Consider the following 17,232-nt stretch of genomic DNA (forward strand, 5'->3'; position numbering starts at 1 on the left):
TGCGCGTTGGTCCCGGCCTGATGTCACCTGCTCGGAACTCTCAGTATGTCATAAACAGTAATGCGTGTCTTGAGATGATTCGCAGTCGGGCTATCTTTTCCAACATTATGCTCTAAAAGCCAGTAACCCAGATTCCACACTCTCCAAGCAGCACTCATATCGACAACCAAAGAGCTCGAAAGATGCGTCTTTGTTACAGGCCGACAAAATGAGCAATGTCTGTCGACAGCGAATGAGATCAGCTTTTCTGAAACCTAGCGACGTTAGGGCGGGGTATTTTCCGGCATTACAGCGGGCACAGTCATGCATCAGCTTCAACCTGTAAGCTTCAACGCGTCGCTGTCACTTCGCGGAGCTGCGGTGTCTCCGTCCGTACCTCGCGCACTCTCGCTACAACAGTACCTCCTACATAAGGTAGAGCTTGAATTAGCTGCCAATACACGAACCCTCCATCATGGCTGATCTCGACCCGAGTATCTTGTTCAATGTGAAGGGGTTAGTAGCTGTAGTTACGGGCGGAGGAACAGGTAAGGAAGAGGTCTTTCCTATATGCAGGATTATTAATTCATGAATAGGCATCGGGTTGATGATAGCGCAAGCACTCGAGGCGAATGGTGCGATCGTGTACATCTTAGGGCGCCGAGAGGAAGTACTGAAGCAGGCAGCCAGCACAGCGGTATGTTCGTGAAACCACGGTCTAGACTATGCTGACACATTATTTTAGAAGCATGGAAACATACATTACTTCAAGACCGATGTGACATCCAAATCCGATCTCTCCGCAGCGGTCGATCACATCGCTGCCAAATCCGGCTACGTCAATCTTGTTGTCGCCAACTCTGGCATCCAAGGTCCAACCCTCAAAGGTTTGGAGAAGGGCGCATCAATCACCGAATTCCGCGACCACTTATGGAACTGGGGTATGGACGAGTTCACGCAAACCTTTGCGGTAAACACTACATCGACTTTCTTCACGGTCGTTGCGTTTCTTGAGCTACTCGACAAAGGCAACAAAGCCGGCAACATTGAGCAAAAGAGTCAGGTTATTTGTATCAGCAGCGCGGGCGCTTTCAACCGCGTACCGATGGCGGGCTATGCGTATGCTGGTTCCAAGTCGGCGGCAGTACATATCATGAAGGCGTTGGCGACGACGTTAGTGCCTTACGATATTCGCTCCAATGTGCTAGCGCCTGGTTGTAAGTCGAAGCATCTCCTCCCTCATGCATCTTTTGCTCACCAACGTCCGACAGTATACCCTAGTGAGATGACCGCGGGCATGCTCAACCAGGAGACATGGCCGAGGGACTTCATACCCGATCAAAGAGCTGGCAACATCAAGGATATGGCGGGCGCAATACTATTCCTCACTAGTAGAGCCGGAGGTTATGTGAATGGGAATGTCTTGCTTACCGACGGGGGGCGCTTGAGCATTCTGCCTGCGACTTACTGAGCTAGCCCTTAACGTTGAGCTTGGACAGGAAGAATGTAGTGTACCCCGCCGTACAATACTCAAGCTTTGCCAACCCCAAGAGCCGGCGCGCGAATGCTTATTTACCCGTGAATCTATGACGTGTTAGCTCGAGATCGTGAAATCCTGACTCGATTCGGTGGGTTTTGCTGGCTTGCTCAGCTTTTGTGGTGTGAGACGGTGGGTTCTGACGCGTATTTATCCGGTCAGCCACGAAGAGCTTGTGCAAGGCCGCCGATCACTCAGTGCTGTCGAAGGTGATAGAACACCAATCCATTACCATTAACTAATGCTGCACCAACTATACTACCATCACAGATCCTTCCCTTTTGTGTGGATAGGATAGGCCCATGGAATGCGGCCTTGTATGCGGTCCTCCCCGAAGACGTAGTCCAACACCCTACTTTGCTTCATTCGCGGGGCCACAACATACTTCATCAAAAGCCATTGAAAAGCGTAGAGCGGGTAGATGAATCTGCCCACAAACCAGTAGATTGGGGTAGCCCAAGCGTGACTGCGAGTCGCGGCAGCCGAGACACCGAAGTCAAACGCAGTTGGCTCTTTCCGCGAAGACTGGTATTCCTGGAAGATCTGTTGGAGAGCGTCGGAGCTTATGTCGGAGCCTGCACTTGACTTTGTCGCATTGTGTAGTAGGTTGCAAAGCAATGCGACGTCCTGGATGCCGTTTGTGAATCCTAGGCCGGCATTTGGCGTGAACTTGTGACATGCGTCGCCCGCGAGTACGATGCGTCCCAAGCTCCAATGCTCGAGCACGCCCTCGTCCAGATTTGACATGCCCGCGGTCGAGCTATCGTAGATATCTTTGACCTTCAAATCGTCGTTGACGGGCCAGTCCGCGAAGCTGGCAGCGAACTCGTCCATCTCCTCCTTTGTATATCGTTTCGGCTTCAGGGTCGGTTCTGGCAGTTTCTCGTACAGCAATAACCAAGCGCGTTCACGGCCGGTAATCCACATGAGCGATCGGTATTTCCCTTGTGTGTTGTTCCCCAGACCAGCTGCGCATGGCCGCGGTGTGTTGGACCATAGACAACGGTAGTGGGCGGAGAACGGCGGTTCCGGGTTGCGGCAGGCTGAGAAGCGGTCTTCTGCTGAGAGCTTGTGCATGATCTTGCGCGTTTGGCTGTGCACTCCATCAGCGCCAAGGACCATAGATCCGGTGAACGTGGTGCCGTTCGCGCAGGTGACTACGACGCCGGTTTCGGTTGTCGCGATGTCGACCACTTTCTGGCCGACATAGTATTTCTTCCTTGCTTCTTCGGAAAGGCCTTCTAAGAGAGCTTGTACGAGTTCGGCGCGATGGAATGCGATGGGCTCGAGGCCGAAGCTGTGCCGGGTGAGTGGGAGTTCAAGACGTGAAGGTCAACTGGCCGGGACTTACTTCTCTTTGACGATCTGGACGGAGGTGCCGTCTGCGAACTTCTTGCCATCCTTAGTGAAGGACTTGTTGTTCAACACTCTCTGCCCAATCGAAAGCAGCTTGTCAAGTAGACCAAGCTGTTGCATTATCCGCATCGCATGAGCTCCAAGAATGAGACTGGCGCCAACATCAACGATGACATCATCCCTTCGTTCCAGAACGACAAAGTCGATGTTGGCTAGATGTAGTGCATGAGCAGCTGTCAGTCCGGTTGGTCCTCCGCCAATCACAATAACTTTGAAGGGTTGGTCTGCCATTGCTGTGGATTGTGAAAGGGATGTGAAGCTCTCCACCCCATAAGCTTTGAGACCCTATATATCTGTACATGCGACATTGAGATTGATGCAGGCGTTGGTGGGTCATGGAACTGCCGATGAATACTTGACATGTCCATAGCACACTGTGAGTAGATCTCGGGAACCGAAGTACACCCGATTGTGTGGATAACTTCAGCATGCTCGGCCGAGGACGTTGAGCAGAGTCACAAAGAACTACCATCCTCCTTTTGGACGTGATGTTGAGGCTCAAACGCTTCGCTGCTGAAACAGTGTGACACTTGTATCATGCCATGAGAGGGCGGACGCGGATCGAAAACGCGTGCGATCCGATGATGCTTGATGATTCGGGGTATCGCAAAACCTCATTCTCGCATGCGAGTGGCGACGGGAAGGCCAGAAAGACCGATGCGCATAATGTCGATGTTCAGGGCATGAGTTTCAGGCGTTTACTACAAAGAGTGAGAGTAAGGAGGGACTGTCGCGTGAGCATGTGAACGCCTAAGCTCGAGTGTCAGGCCGAGCAGCGACGCGACGCGACGACGACGCACACTGGACATGCTCTGAGATCGTGAGTGTGATGTAAAAACTGCACTTTGGTTTGCACGAGGCTGAAGGGCACAAGAAGTTGGTTTAGAATCATTCATGTGATCGTGATGATGTGGACACCCGCAGAAGATCGGAAGCGTTGCCGATGCCCGGCGCCAACACTAGCGTGCCAAGCTTTGATCATCGTCTCAAGCTTGATGGGATCTCTTTCTCCGCACCGCCCTCCTTCCACGCATCCCCAGAACAACAGCGCCAACTCCTCATTCGAGCAAAGAATCCTGAAAGACCCAGAGGCTACGTTGACGTTGTGATACCTACTTTGCATGTTTCCATCACAATGTAGGCACCAAACTCGTTCGGCCTTTTCCTTTCAGATACCTTCCCGTGTCCACCTCGTCGCCAACTCAAGACATACCCTAGCATCAAGCCAGGGTGCGGTCGCAAGTTCCCTCTGACAATATTCAAGGTGCCTTTCCGCTATGTCGAAACAGAATTTCAAATTTGATACGCGAAGTACTGCAGCGCCGTTCGCGTCCTTGTAAAACTCTGCAGTCTCCATATCATCGAGTGCGCTGTTGTGGGCGATAGTTGCTGCCGAACGTAGATCCTCTCCGTCTATCACCAAGCTTAGAAACAGGCCCTGCGCCACGACGTCTATCCACATGTTATGTGTGTCCAAGTCCGGGACGGCATAGCTGATGTTGACTTGAGGATGCTGCCGGCAATATTCGGCCAGCTCGAACATGACGTCTTTGGGTTCAAGCGATTGGCTGAGCTCCGGCATCCGTCTATGAGTGCTTGTCCAGAGGCTGATGTCACGGAAACATCCCCGTTTAGTCGCTGCGCAGTTCCGGATGAAGGTCAGGAAAAGTTGTCCAGGCCCGAATTTATCACTCCAGTGGGTCATAAAGTGCACTCGATTAACTTGGAGCTCCAGCCCCGCGGTCTCCTTGTACAACTGGCGACAGGTCAATTTCAGCTGATTGAAGTGGTCTTTGCAATCTGAGCGGGAGACCCCGAAGGGGATGAAGCGTGGGATGTTGTGGCCTTCAAATCCGTCGTCGCTGGACACACCCTCATAGGACCTCACACCGCTGTCGAACTTCAAACCGTCGTCGTCGGACTGAAGTGCGTACTCATATATGCGGTTGCGTAGCTCGCCAGGCAGCCGGAGCAGAGGGGATGCGCTGTTGGCGAGGGCAGGATCTGCTGGCTTACATCGGGGCGCGTCGTTGGGCGGTATTGAGGGCATTTTCGAGCTTTACGATCTGTCAGCAACTGCGATATGGGAGCGGGGCCGGTGAGTGACTGACCTGGGTGTGGTCTTGGAGCTTGATGAGAACGAGGCGCGCTTCTCGCGGTACCAGCGACGCAGACGATGTCGAAGACCTCCCTTCATGTCGGCGGAGGGAACGATGCACTGGAGTTGAATACCCAGTGCGCGCGGATGTCGTTGTTTGGCGAGATCTTTGCGCGGGCTGGGGAGCGAAGATTCTCGCCGTGTCGGATCTTTGTCACCTTCACTTTGTGCACGGCCCTCATCCTCTAGCCCGCCTAGTGTGCTATCGGTGTCACAGTATTCCTCGCGGCCATACCCACTATTGCATCCGACGACTGACTGCGGCCCCGTACCGAAAACTTCGCTCGCTGCGACTGACCATCGCACCTGGTGCTGCCAGCTATGCAGGCCGTTCAGCATGCGCCCGCGCACATGCTTTCGATTGCGGAGTATTGGAGATCATGTACATTGACTGGCCGCACCAGGACGCTGATCGACGCCTCTACTGCATACATAAATTCCCGCATGCTTCATCGTGACCATGTATCGTTGACGTATCATGAACTCTTGAGGCATTCGTATACTCGCAATCTTACAAATGTCGCTCGAAATGACAGCGCATACCTCCAGGCTACAATGTGGCAGAGATGAAGTCATCACTTCTTGTACTTCCTGTTTTGGAGCTGCAGTCTTTCAGAAAGCGAGAGGAGAGCAGAACACATGACTGGGATTTCAACGGATTTTGAGAAAAGGAAGGCGCGCACATACGAGAGTGGTACCATGTTTTCAGGTAGCGCGAAGGCGACGTGTGATTATAAAGAGAGAAGTAGAAGATATTGAGCTTTATATAGACGTCCAGGTGCTCGAAGCCAGGCCCTCGTTCTATTCTTTCCATGCTACTTAATCTTCGAGCGTTTTGATAGGGAATGACTAATGGCCCAGACGAGCAACGTCATCTACTTGTACTCACTCGGATTCTGGAGACCATGAAGTGCCGCAGCCATCAGATTCCCTGCTATCAATTTTGAGAAGTAATGATGTTTGAAAGAAGCAGGTGACTGAATCTTTGGAGAAGCAGCCCATATGTGCTAGCGGCCAGACATCTTTGGAGTGTGCCGAATCGATCGACATTGAGGAGCGAGCAGCCGAAGAAGAGCGATCATATGGACGGTGCAATTGCACTTTTTGAAACAGCAGGGAAGAGCGCACGTAAAATCTGACGATTAGGAATTTTGGAGAAAGAGCCAGTGGAGTGTGATGAAGAAGAGATAGAAGGCAGAGAAAGGTATGTTTTATATCACATCGACGCACTAGGCCCGCACTGGCGTAGCAGCTGGGGCACCGGCAGACAGCATGAGGTCGTCGACACGACATTTTGCACCGCTGACTTTACTCCACAGTCATTCCCTGATCGTCATGGCTTTTTGACAGAACAAACACATGTCTGTTTTGAGTGATGGCTTTTGAACCATCGAAGTTGTTACGCGCCGAAGAAGGCGGAAGATAACAGTCATGTTTTCGACCTTATGAGTATTTCGCGGCACATGTAAAAGTCTTGGTAGTCTTTCACGCCTATGTACCAGAATAGACCGATTTCCAATATGTGGCGCTGGGCACAGGAAAGACGAACATATACGCTGTGCTTCTGACTTTTGGGTGCAGAAGACCGGAAGAGAGAGCGACATGATATTCTGCAGCTGAATTTTTGGAAAAGCCCCCTGGGATTGATGAGAATAAGAAGAACGGAGTCGCAATGTGGTTTATATACCCCACTACGGGTCGGTATTGCATTGAACTTGGCGAGGTCAGATAGTATTCCGGGAAAGAGAGAAAGAGGCCGCTCATGTGTTGTTGACTAGATATTTTTGGCGTGTATTGCGAAATGTCGAAGTTTTTTGATCTTCATAGTCTTGCTATGATAGTTTCGGTGGTAGGCGGTGGACAGACGAGCGACAAACATGTCCCAGTTCTCTTTGAAGTTTTGCAATTTTAGAACAGGCGCAAGGCGCAGCGAACATGTCGAAGATTCCTCTGACTTTTGGAGACACACCATAATAGGTGAGTAGTAAAGAAGGAGGGAGGTCTGCAAATTGGGAAGACTTTATACCCCTCGATTCTCGTTTCAAGATAGGCCCAGGCTGATACATAGGCCTCAAAACGACCCAAGAGCCCGAAAACAGGGTGTTGTAGGCGATAGGCTTCAGTTTACACGTTACTCAGATGTCTCATGCGACTAGCCTCAGCGCTTTTGAAGTGCTGTTTTTGAATAGCGAATGGACTGCGGACGAACACATCGACGAACTGTATGCGTTTTTGAGAAGTTGTTAGAGTTATGCGCCGGAAGGGCAAGGCAGAACAGCAGCCATCTAGTCAGTCAGATGCCGTTTTGGTGGTATCGGCAGGGGAAAAACATGGAGGACTTGTCGAAGGATTTGTGTTTAAGAGATTACGCAACGACTCGACATACGGAGGAGCAATCTCTCCTTTGTTTTTCTAGGGATGAGATGCTATAGACCCGGAGAAGGACTGCAGTCATCGGAGGTAACTATCGGCGTTTTGTACAGTCTCCAGGAGAGTGATCTGTGCAAGCTAGGGATCAACAAGGAGACTCGGCATGGAAGATGCTTAATGTATTTTCGAAATGATGTGCCGGGGAAGCGAGGGAGAACAGCAGTCATTGGCCGAATGTGAATGGATTTTGGAAGGAACGGACGAGGAATTGCATAGAGCGTAACCTTTTCGATTTTGATGCATTTAGAAAACCCCAAGGTATCCAGTGGAAGTATTGGCAACCACGTCGGAAAGGCGAACCTCTCGGAGAGGACATTGAAGCTTTGGTGGTAAAATTCGGTAGTTGGATCTGCGCTAAGAGAGACCTCGAGAAAGACGCAGTCAGAGCTCGAGACTGTGCGGACTTTGGAAAAAGCGAACCAAAAAAGACATGTTCCCGACAAATCGACCTTTTTGGTGTAACGGAAAGAGTCGCTGAACTCTATTGAACATGTCGACGGATGGTTCAAGACGGCGAACGTCTCGGAGAACACATTCCAGGTCGTGTATTGTATTTGTATCTTGACAGAGATACGCCGAGGTCGAGCGACGCAGCCATGGCATTGACGGCTGCCGGCTTTTTGAGGAAGAAGACTTGCCAGGCGCACCATCAGTATGGCAACTGAGAATCTTGGGTGAAACGACGACAGTTGCAAGGGACGACATGGAAGTCTCCCTAGTATGTTTTGGTGGAAGTTCAGGAAGACAGAGGAGGAAAGCAGGCATCGAAGTTCCGATGAAGAATTTTGGAGAAGGAAGATTCTCAGAGCAAACATGCATGTGTCCCTAGGCATCTTTTGGTAATAAAATGTGCGAAGCAGTCATCATGTGTGCGCGATCGATTTTTCGGAAGAAGGAAGTCTCGGAGAGGACATTGAAAAATTGCTGTTTCGTTTTGGTAAATAACAGTGTACCGAGAGAGAGACGTGGCCATGTCGGCTCGCAGATATGTTCCAGAAGACAGGAATCCCAGAAGACATCATGGAAACTTCATCTCGTCGATTTTTTGAGGAGGCCAGCGCGGGGAGACGGAGCAGCCATTGTCTATCTTGCTAGACGTTTTGGAAGAGGACTTTCCGGAGAGCACATAGATTCAAGAGTGGGCGATTTTGGTAAAGAGTAGCGCGGAGAGACGGAGAAGCCATGGGGGTCTTCGAGGTTCATTTTGGAACAGAGGAGCTTTCGGAGAGAACATGGGGTGCCACGTTGATAGTTTTGAAGAACGAAGGAGAGCAGAAGACGCAGTCATGTGTATCACCATATGGTGTTTTGGAAGAAGAGTAACATCTTTGGTATATAGGAAGGAAGGTGAGAGCAGACAAAAGTCGACCTTTTATACATCTCAACCTGGAAGATCAGATGGCTGACACACGTCTCCCACCACTGGCGCTCCACTTCCTTCTCCACTCCAGACCCTCCTCACGCATCAATGACCTCTCTTAAAGCCTTGGCACTCCCCTCCAACTTCGCCCTCTCCTCCTTATCCAACGGCATCTGCACCGCCCTCACCACGCCCTTTCTACCCAGCACAACCGGCATACTCAAGCACACACCGAGATCTTCTTGATACGTACTGACTGGCCGCACAATCTTCTCATCGAAGATGATGGATTTACATATCGATGCTGCAACGCCGCCGATGCCGTAGTTCGTAGCGCCCTTGTTCTCGATGATAGACGTGGCTTTATTCTTCGTCTCCTCTGCGATGGCGTTCTTATCTAGCTGGCCTGATTGCTTCGACGATAAAGCGGAGGAAAGCGGAACGCCGCCGATGGAAGCCAGACTCCAGGCGACGAATTGTGATTCGCCGTGTTCACCCAGGACGTACGCTTCGATGCTGGAGGCCGCAACTTCAGCCTTGGAGGCGAGGATCCCGCGGAGGCGCGCTGAGTCGAGGAAGGTGCCACTGCCGATGACCTGGGATTTCGGGAGACCGGAGTATTGTTGGGCGAAGTAGGTGAGTACGTCGACGGGGTTTGCGACTAGCAGAAGGACCGTATCCTCGCGGAACGGTTTCATATCCGAGATTGCGGATTCAAGAATGGACTTGTTGCGACCGATAAGATCCGTCCTACTCTCGCCCTTCTTCTGTTTCGCACCTGCGGCGATAACAACGATATCGCACTGACCCGCCTCTTTATGTGTACCTGCTCTTATGCGTGTGCTTGTGTTGCCGTAGAAGGTCGCATCAGAAAGGTCGGCGACTTGCGCGTCCCTGACTTCTTCTTTGGGATCGACAAGCAGGATGTCACCGGCGACGGGGTTCATGATGAGGCTGTATGCGATTGTAGCGCCTACATCGCCGGCGCCGAGGATGGCGATGGAGGAGGTATTTTTGGGGTCTGACATGCTGGGTGGTAGGTTATGGGATTGTAGAACAATTGACTGGAATGGAGAGGTGGAGGCGAGTTGGTAGTTGACGGGGATACTTGGTGGGTTCAGAGTTCTTTCTTCTTCTGTAATCTGGTAGTACAAGATATTGAAGTACGTCATCGTGATGGCGCTAGTACGCATTCAGTCCGTAGACAACCGGCCTATCGATACGCTGGTGAGGAAGTCGCGATGGTGGATTACCAGAACATGGCCCGCCTCAGCTTTTCATCACAACCCCCATTCTCTCACAGCCCGTACTATCCTCCTCCCATGTTATCCACTCCACCGTCTCACACCCACTCCACGTCGTCGTCCCGTCTCGTGCGACGCGTCGTGGTTCGCGGTAGGCGTTGAGGCTGTTTCTTGGCTGTTTTGGTTGTCTTGACTGGCTACGAGAGCTTAGCATTACGTCCCATGAATAAAGCCAAGTGGCAATAACAGTATCACAAAATCCAAGTGCTCAATCAAGTGCTCAAGCTACCTTGGGTGCGGGTGCTGCAGCGGGTGCAACCACTTTCTTCCTCGGCTGTGTGGCCAGACCCTTCTTCAGTAGTAGAGGTATGACATCCGTCGCTTTATTCCGGCTGATGGTCTTTCGGCAGACGGGACACTGAGAGCGCTTCGTTTCGTGGGGCCCGGTGCGGTTCTCGCCGGCGATGAGGGCTTCCATGAGGCATGTGTGGCAGAAGAGGTGGCCTGGACAATTAGTGAAACACTTGAGATGTATGGATTGTACTCACCACACGCAGTAGCCGTAAGATCTGTAGGGTTGTCCATGCAGATGACGCAGTTGAACGAGTTGAAGGTGGTGACGGTCTCCTCTGGTTTTGCCTGCGCCTTGACAGCATCCTCGCGCTGCTTCTGCAGGGCCTCTTGCAGCGGCGTCTTCTGTTCCGTCAAGTCGAGCTCTTCGATCTTCTCGGGCTCGGCGCTCTGCTGCTTGACTTCCGCAGCTGATCCGTCGTCCCGCTTCTGGCGCTTTGCTGAAGGGCCCGGGGTGGGCGACTGCGGCTTCCTTCTCCGCGGTGGTGACTCGGGGGCGCTTGTGAGGTCGACGTAGCCATTTGCGAGACGGTCAGGCCGTGCGCGTGTGACGGGCGGCATGTCTCCGGTGAATGGGCTGTAGGGGCGCCAAGCGAAGGGTGAATAGCGTCCGTGGTCGAGCCCGGCTGGGTTGAGGATGTGATCGAAGAAGCCGGTGGAGTAGGGCACGGGCGGGGCGCGGTAGACGTCGTCGAAGTGGCCGTCGTCGGCGGGGGCGCTGTAGTGGCCGAAGAGCTCGCCAAAGTCGAAGGCTTCGGGGGAGTAGTGGCTAGGGGAGTAGTGGTTGTGGTGGTGGCTCTCGGGGGTGTCCAAGTTGGCGTCGTCGAGTGGGTGGGTTATGTCATCGTCGTCCCTGTGAGAGCGGTCGGCCGACATGGTGGCGAGCGCAGGCCGAGGGGGCGGGCAGGTCAGGAAGGGCAACGTGCTCCTTCACCATCTGAGCAGCTGCTGGTCTGGGCATGGTGTCGCAGTCCCGGGGGCTTGGTGACGCAAAAGCAGCGGCCGCTCTTGGGCTCGGGCGTGCTATATCATGCATCGCGTAGGGCTGAGGGGAACTGCACCGCGCCAAGAGTCTGCGGGTGAACTAGACACTGAACATGACGACACCGAATTGCAACCTCAACTACGACAATTCAACCCGCCGACGCCATGCAGTGACCGCCGTACTCCAGTCTGACGATGCGCTGTTCATGTCGCTCCCTTGCCGCCCACGCCGCCCGCCCGCGACCCGTCCATGCGCAATCTCAATTCGCCAACGCCGCCAAACGATGTCTCGCCACAGTGCAGTCTACGAAATCTCCGGATGCGGACGGTAGTAATGCAGGGGGCAGTCTGAGTGGTGCGACAGTCAATGCGTCTTTGTCAGTCCCCTCGGAAGCCCGCTTCAGTCCCATCGGCGTTCAGCATCTTTCCTCGCACATCCACTCGCAGGTCTTCCCCGGCGCAAGCACCCAACCACCACCCGAACTCGTCGCACTGTCGCAAGACCACCTCAGCCGCCATGACTTACTCGGCAAGAACCAGGACCAGACCCCGCCGGTTGGCTTTGATCTGCCGGAACTGCAAGGGACCAGCCTCGACGAGCACTTCTACAAGCTGGGCATGGACACGGCAGAACCGTACCTGAGCATGGCGAAGAAGCTGGCATGGGCGAACCCTCCACCGAAACCGACCAAATGGGTGCGACAGAGCGGCTGGACCAAGTACAATAGCGACGGCACGACGGAAGCTGTGGATGCGCCTGACGAGACGATGCTTACATTCGACACCGAAGTCATGTATAAAGTGACGCCTTTCGCCTGCATGGCATGTGCCGCCAGTCCTACCGCCTGGTATGCTTGGTTATCGCCGTGGCTGCTGGGCGAGACCAAGTCGGATCGTCACCTCATCCCACTCGGCGACACCTCAGTCCCCCGCGTCATCGTCGGACACAACATTGGATACGACAGGGCTAGGATAGCGGAAGAGTATAATATCGCTCAATCGAAAAACGCGTTCGTCGATACCATGTCCCTCCATGTAGCCTCCAACGGCATGTGCTCGCGCCAACGCCCATCGTGGATGAAGAATAGAAAGGATCAGGAGAAGCAAGACAAGGCAGCCACAGATGAGGAGAATGCAGGTCTCTCTACGGTCTTGGCTCCTCCGACTGAGGAAGAGCTGTGGATGGGAAGAAGCGCAATCAACTCGCTACGGGATGTGGCCAAGTTTCATTGCAATATCACACTCGACAAGGCGCAGAGGGAGTACTTTGGTGAGAAAGACCGTGCGGCTGTCAATGATATGCTGGACGACCTGCTCTCCTACTGTGCTGCTGATGTAGAAATCACGCATCGTGTATATCAAAAGGTCTTTCCGCTGTTCCTCGAAACATGTCCGCATCCTGTTAGTTTTGCCGCATTGCGATTTCTGGCTGCCGAAATTCTACCTGTCAACGAGACGTGGGATGCGTATATCAACAACGCCGAAGCGACATACAAACAGCTCGACGATGCTGTGAAGGAGCGCTTGGTGGCGTTGACGGAGAAAGCGCTAGGAGTCAAGGATCAGCCAGAGGTGTATGAAAACGACCCATGGCTGAGTCAGTTGGACTGGTCAGGGCAGGAGGTCAAGATGGTCAAGGGTAAGAAGAAGGGTGATCCGCCGAGACCAGCAGCCCGCCAGAAGAAACCTGGAATGCCAAAGTGGTACAAGGATTTGTTTGCGAAGAACGACGCCCCGATGGCTCTTACGGTCCGCACACGCATCACGCCGATTCTGTTGAAGCTGGCTTGGGATGGTAATCCTCTAGTGTGGTCGGACGTGCATGGATGGACGTACAAAGTTCCCGTGGATGAGGCTTTTGCCTACGACGACAAGGGCTTGAAGGTCTTGGACATGTCTGAGGAAGAGAACCTGAAGCTGCGGGATGACAGCGAGTATGTCTACTACAAGATCCCACACAAAGATGGACCGCTCGCAAGATGCGCCAACCCCCTCGCCAAGGGCTATCTGCAGTATTTCGAGAAGGGTAAGCTCGGCTCAGAGTATGCGTACGCCAAGGAAGCACTGGAGATGAACGCATCTTGTTCGTACTGGATCAGCGCGAGGGAGAGAATCACGAATCAGATGGTTGTCTACAACAAGGAAGTGCCTAATCCGCCGAAACTCGTATCTGCATCCGGCAAAGGTGCTGGGAAGAAGGTCGGCTTCATCCTTCCACAGATCATACCAATGGGCACCGTCACGCGGAGATCGGTTGAAAATACATGGCTTACGGCTAGCAACGCGAAGAAGAATCGCGTCGGATCGGAGCTGAAGTCAATGGTACGAGCACCACAAGGCTACTGCTTTGTTGGTGCAGATGTCGACTCGCAGGAACTGTGGATTGCTAGTTTGATCGGCGATGCGACGTTCAAACTCCACGGCGGCAATGCTGTCGGCTTCATGACGCTGGAGGGTACCAAGGCGGCGGGGACTGATTTGCACTCTCGCACAGCCGCCATTCTGGGCATCTCGCGTAACGACGCCAAAGTCTTTAACTACGGGCGTATCTACGGTGCAGGACTGAAGTTCGCGTCTACCCTCCTTCGCCAATTCAACCCTTCCTTGTCGGACGAGCAAACATCCAAAACAGCGGACGATCTTTACAAGAACACAAAGGGCAAGAAAACTAACCGGAAACAACTCCACGAACGAGCCTTTTGGCGCGGTGGTACTGAGTCTTTTGTGTTCAACAAGCTGGAAGACTTTGCTGAACAAGAACGACCCCGCACACCTGTCCTAGGCGCTGCCATCACCGAAGCCCTGCAACGGCGGTATTTATCAAAGGGTGGTTTTATGACGAGTCGAATCAACTGGGCGATTCAGTCTTCCGGCGTCGACTACCTGCACCTCCTCATCGTATCCATGGACTACCTGACCCGCCGATATGGTCTCGACGCTCGCCTCGCAATTACAGTTCACGACGAAATCCGGTACCTCGTCAAAGAGGAAGATCGGTACAGAGCTGCAATGGCGCTGCAAGTTGCCAATGTCTGGACGCGCGCAATGTTCAGCCAGCAAATGGGCATCAACGAGCTCCCCCAATCCTGCGCCTACTTCTCCGCCGTCGACATCGATCACGTCTTACGAAAGGAGGTGGACATGGACTGCATTACGCCGAGTAACAAGGAGAAGATTCCCCATGGCGAGAGTTTGGATATCATGGCCTTGTTGGAGAAGGGCGACGAAGCGCGGCTTGACCCCAAGTATGTTCCAAGCGAGGCCGATATGCCCACGCCAGAGAAGTACACCCACGCTTTTACCCCGCGAACGCCGATCATGGCCACTCTGTCAAGAGGCGATGCAGTCGGCGACCCAACAGCAATGGCGTATCTCAAAGCGCAAATCTCCTCCTCCGATCAGGAGTTGCGCGACATCTTGAAACCGCTACGTGCGACGCCAGCACCGCGCAGCAGCACCAACAAGACGAAGAGCAAGAGTGGAAGTACAGCTGGCAACGAGGTCTCAGACATCGAACAAGAGAACCGCGAGATCCAGAAGGAGATCAAGCAGTTTGATAAAATGGCCAAACAGTCTGCTGCGAGTGATCCTTGGAAAGAGATATACAAGCGCGCGAATGCAAGCACGAAGGCCAAGGGCAAAGCTGGGACTGGAAGCGAGTGGTGGCCGAACGGTGGCTATGGTTATGGGCAGCATCCGAGGAGTTCGGTGAGGAGTGCGAGGGTGTAAGGCAAAAGAGTTGGAGACGAGGTGTATGTTATGTTTCTTGTATGTTTTTTGTAAGATGTATGTACGGCAAAACTCTATGTATTGGGATGGGTAACGGGCTAGGTGGGCGGCGCGTCGTCTGGTTTACTTGCATAGGTTCGGCGCATCGTTGCTTCCAAAAATGGAATTTTGGTTTGGCGTTCATCTCACCCTGTCTTGTTTCTGCAGTCACGGGGTCTAGCGGGGTATAAAAACCTCTCTTCCGCGCCGTCCTTCTTCTCTTCTTCATCACACTTTCCAGTCCTCGTTTTTCAAAACCACAGAGTCAGTTATGATGACTTCGCCGGTCTGGCATTTCCAAAAGCAGCAACGACGACGGCGATGTGCTCGCCTTCTCTTCCGGTTTCAACATCGACGCCGAAAACCAGAGATGAGATGTTCATGATTTCTGGTTCTGGTTCTCCCAAAATCAACATCCTTGGAAGCCATGTCCTGGTCCGTCCTTGTCACCGCCAACATCAAATTTCAACATGGTCATGCGAATGACTCCTGCTCCTGGTCTTTCTCAAAATCAGCAAGCCGTTGAATTCATGTTTCCGCCTGTCCTTGCGCTTTCAGCTTTTTGACATCCAGAACTTAGATGACCAAGATTATGACTTCCCTCCTGCGGGTCTTTCTTAAAATTCCAGCATTTCCAATATATGTGCTCGCCTTCTTGCGTGCATTCAACCTCCAAAACTCTAGGCCTAGCGACGACATAAGTTCAAACGCCTGTCTTCTCGAAAAGTTCATAGAGGCAAGGAGTATGCTGGCATCAACTCGCGCTTTCAATATCAAAACTAAGATAGCTTTTAAGGTATACATACGGTTCTAGCGCTCTGAAATCGGCATCAAAGATTTTCACGTGTTCGCCTCAGTCTGCAGTGCGAATGTTTCAAAAAGCCGTCACTAACCTTGTATGTTGTACGCCGCTTGACCAGTGAAAGCGCGTTGCATGGAAAGTCGATGTAAATGTCTTACTTCCAGAACTTTTGTACGGGCTTCTCATGTTCTTTGCGCTGTTCGCCGCGTCAAGCGCAGCGGAACAAAAAACCACCTGAGTCGCTTTGGAAGCAGCTCGTTCCGGAACACCCTATATGTCCCTCTCTGCGTACGAAGAATGTCCTTAGTTCTCTCCTCATTTTGCGAAACCGCCAAAAAGAACAAGATCAAAATCTCATGAAGTTGGCGTCCTTCTCTCGTTCTCCAAAACGTGGTCTTCGACCCTCTTATGCGTGTGCAACTTTGCTGTGACGTGATCCTGGTCTACAAAGTCAGCTTGATCGACGTCTATGGTATCGTCTTCCAAAAACAGCGCCAGGAGCTCAGTATGGGTCCCCACCTCGATGATCATTAATTCCTCAACTACATTTACTGGAGCAGAGAGTCCGAGACTGTTACAACATCTTCCACATTTGAGAAATATTAAAACTCGCCATCGGACACTACTATGAGCCGGCTTCGCGCGGCCTTCCAAAAAACAGTTCTCGACTTTGTATAATTGAAACTCTCTGCACAACTCGCAGCGTTCTTTCGATATCAAAACGACACCGTAATGGCGACATGGCGTTCGCTCGTCGAGATCTCAATCTTTACTTGGCCGTAAGAGAGACGAACACCAAACGTCCTCGCACTTCGGGGGTATTTACGAAAAACCAACGAACAGAATATGATGGGGTTGTTTCTCCTGTCTCTGTCTTTCAAAACGCGACATACACCCATTCGTGTGTCTGTGCCACTCTTGTGGTGTGTTTATAACACCAAAATTGCAGATAGACCATATTATGTCGTCCTCTTGCCAGTATCTCCCTTCCCTTTGCACTGCGAAATAGAAGTACCGATATGCTCTCGCATTGCGTGCGATGTTACCAAAACTCGTGGAAGAAGAAGCCATGACTTGGCTCTCCGGTGCGAGCCCTTTCGAACTTGCTGAAGCAATCAGGTGTGATTCAACAGCTCGGTCCTCGCATAGTACACTCTGAAATGCAAAAGGCAAAGTTCGATGTGCTGTGAAGCCCTGGACTAT

General features: G+C 52.4%; 4 protein-coding genes across 4 annotated transcripts; 2 read left to right on the forward strand and 2 right to left on the reverse strand.

The window, feature by feature from the left end:
- Positions 1 to 678: 678 nt before the first annotated feature.
- Positions 679 to 1,450, forward strand: J4E83_007002 (uncharacterized protein; the record flags this gene model as incomplete). Its single annotated transcript, XM_049333909.1, has 2 exons — positions 679 to 684; positions 725 to 1,450. The coding sequence occupies 2 exons, from the start codon at positions 679 to 681 to the stop codon at positions 1,448 to 1,450; spliced, it is 732 nt and encodes a 243-aa protein (XP_049187165.1).
- Positions 1,451 to 1,780: 330 nt separating this feature from the next.
- On the reverse strand, positions 1,781 to 3,051 carry J4E83_007003 (uncharacterized protein; the record flags this gene model as incomplete). The annotated part of the gene is made up of 2 exons (XM_049333910.1): positions 1,781 to 2,813; positions 3,047 to 3,051. 2 exons carry the CDS (start codon positions 3,049 to 3,051, stop codon positions 1,781 to 1,783), a joined length of 1,038 nt encoding a protein of 345 aa, XP_049187166.1.
- A 5,927-nt stretch (positions 3,052 to 8,978) lies between these two features.
- Positions 8,979 to 9,908, reverse strand: J4E83_007004 (uncharacterized protein; the record flags this gene model as incomplete). Its single annotated transcript, XM_049333911.1, has 1 exon — positions 8,979 to 9,908. One exon carries the CDS (start codon positions 9,906 to 9,908, stop codon positions 8,979 to 8,981), a length of 930 nt encoding a protein of 309 aa, XP_049187167.1.
- A 1,746-nt stretch (positions 9,909 to 11,654) lies between these two features.
- On the forward strand, positions 11,655 to 15,188 carry MIP1 (DNA-directed DNA polymerase gamma mip1; the record flags this gene model as incomplete). Its single annotated transcript, XM_049333912.1, has 1 exon — positions 11,655 to 15,188. The coding sequence occupies one exon, from the start codon at positions 11,655 to 11,657 to the stop codon at positions 15,186 to 15,188; it is 3,534 nt and encodes a 1,177-aa protein (XP_049187168.1).
- Positions 15,189 to 17,232: the final 2,044 nt, after the last annotated feature.

The sequence above is a fragment of the Alternaria metachromatica genome (genome assembly GCF_023757995.1).
Source record: "Alternaria metachromatica strain BMP 0045 chromosome Unknown scaffold_16, whole genome shotgun sequence".
Taxonomy (NCBI): domain Eukaryota; kingdom Fungi; phylum Ascomycota; class Dothideomycetes; order Pleosporales; family Pleosporaceae; genus Alternaria; species Alternaria metachromatica.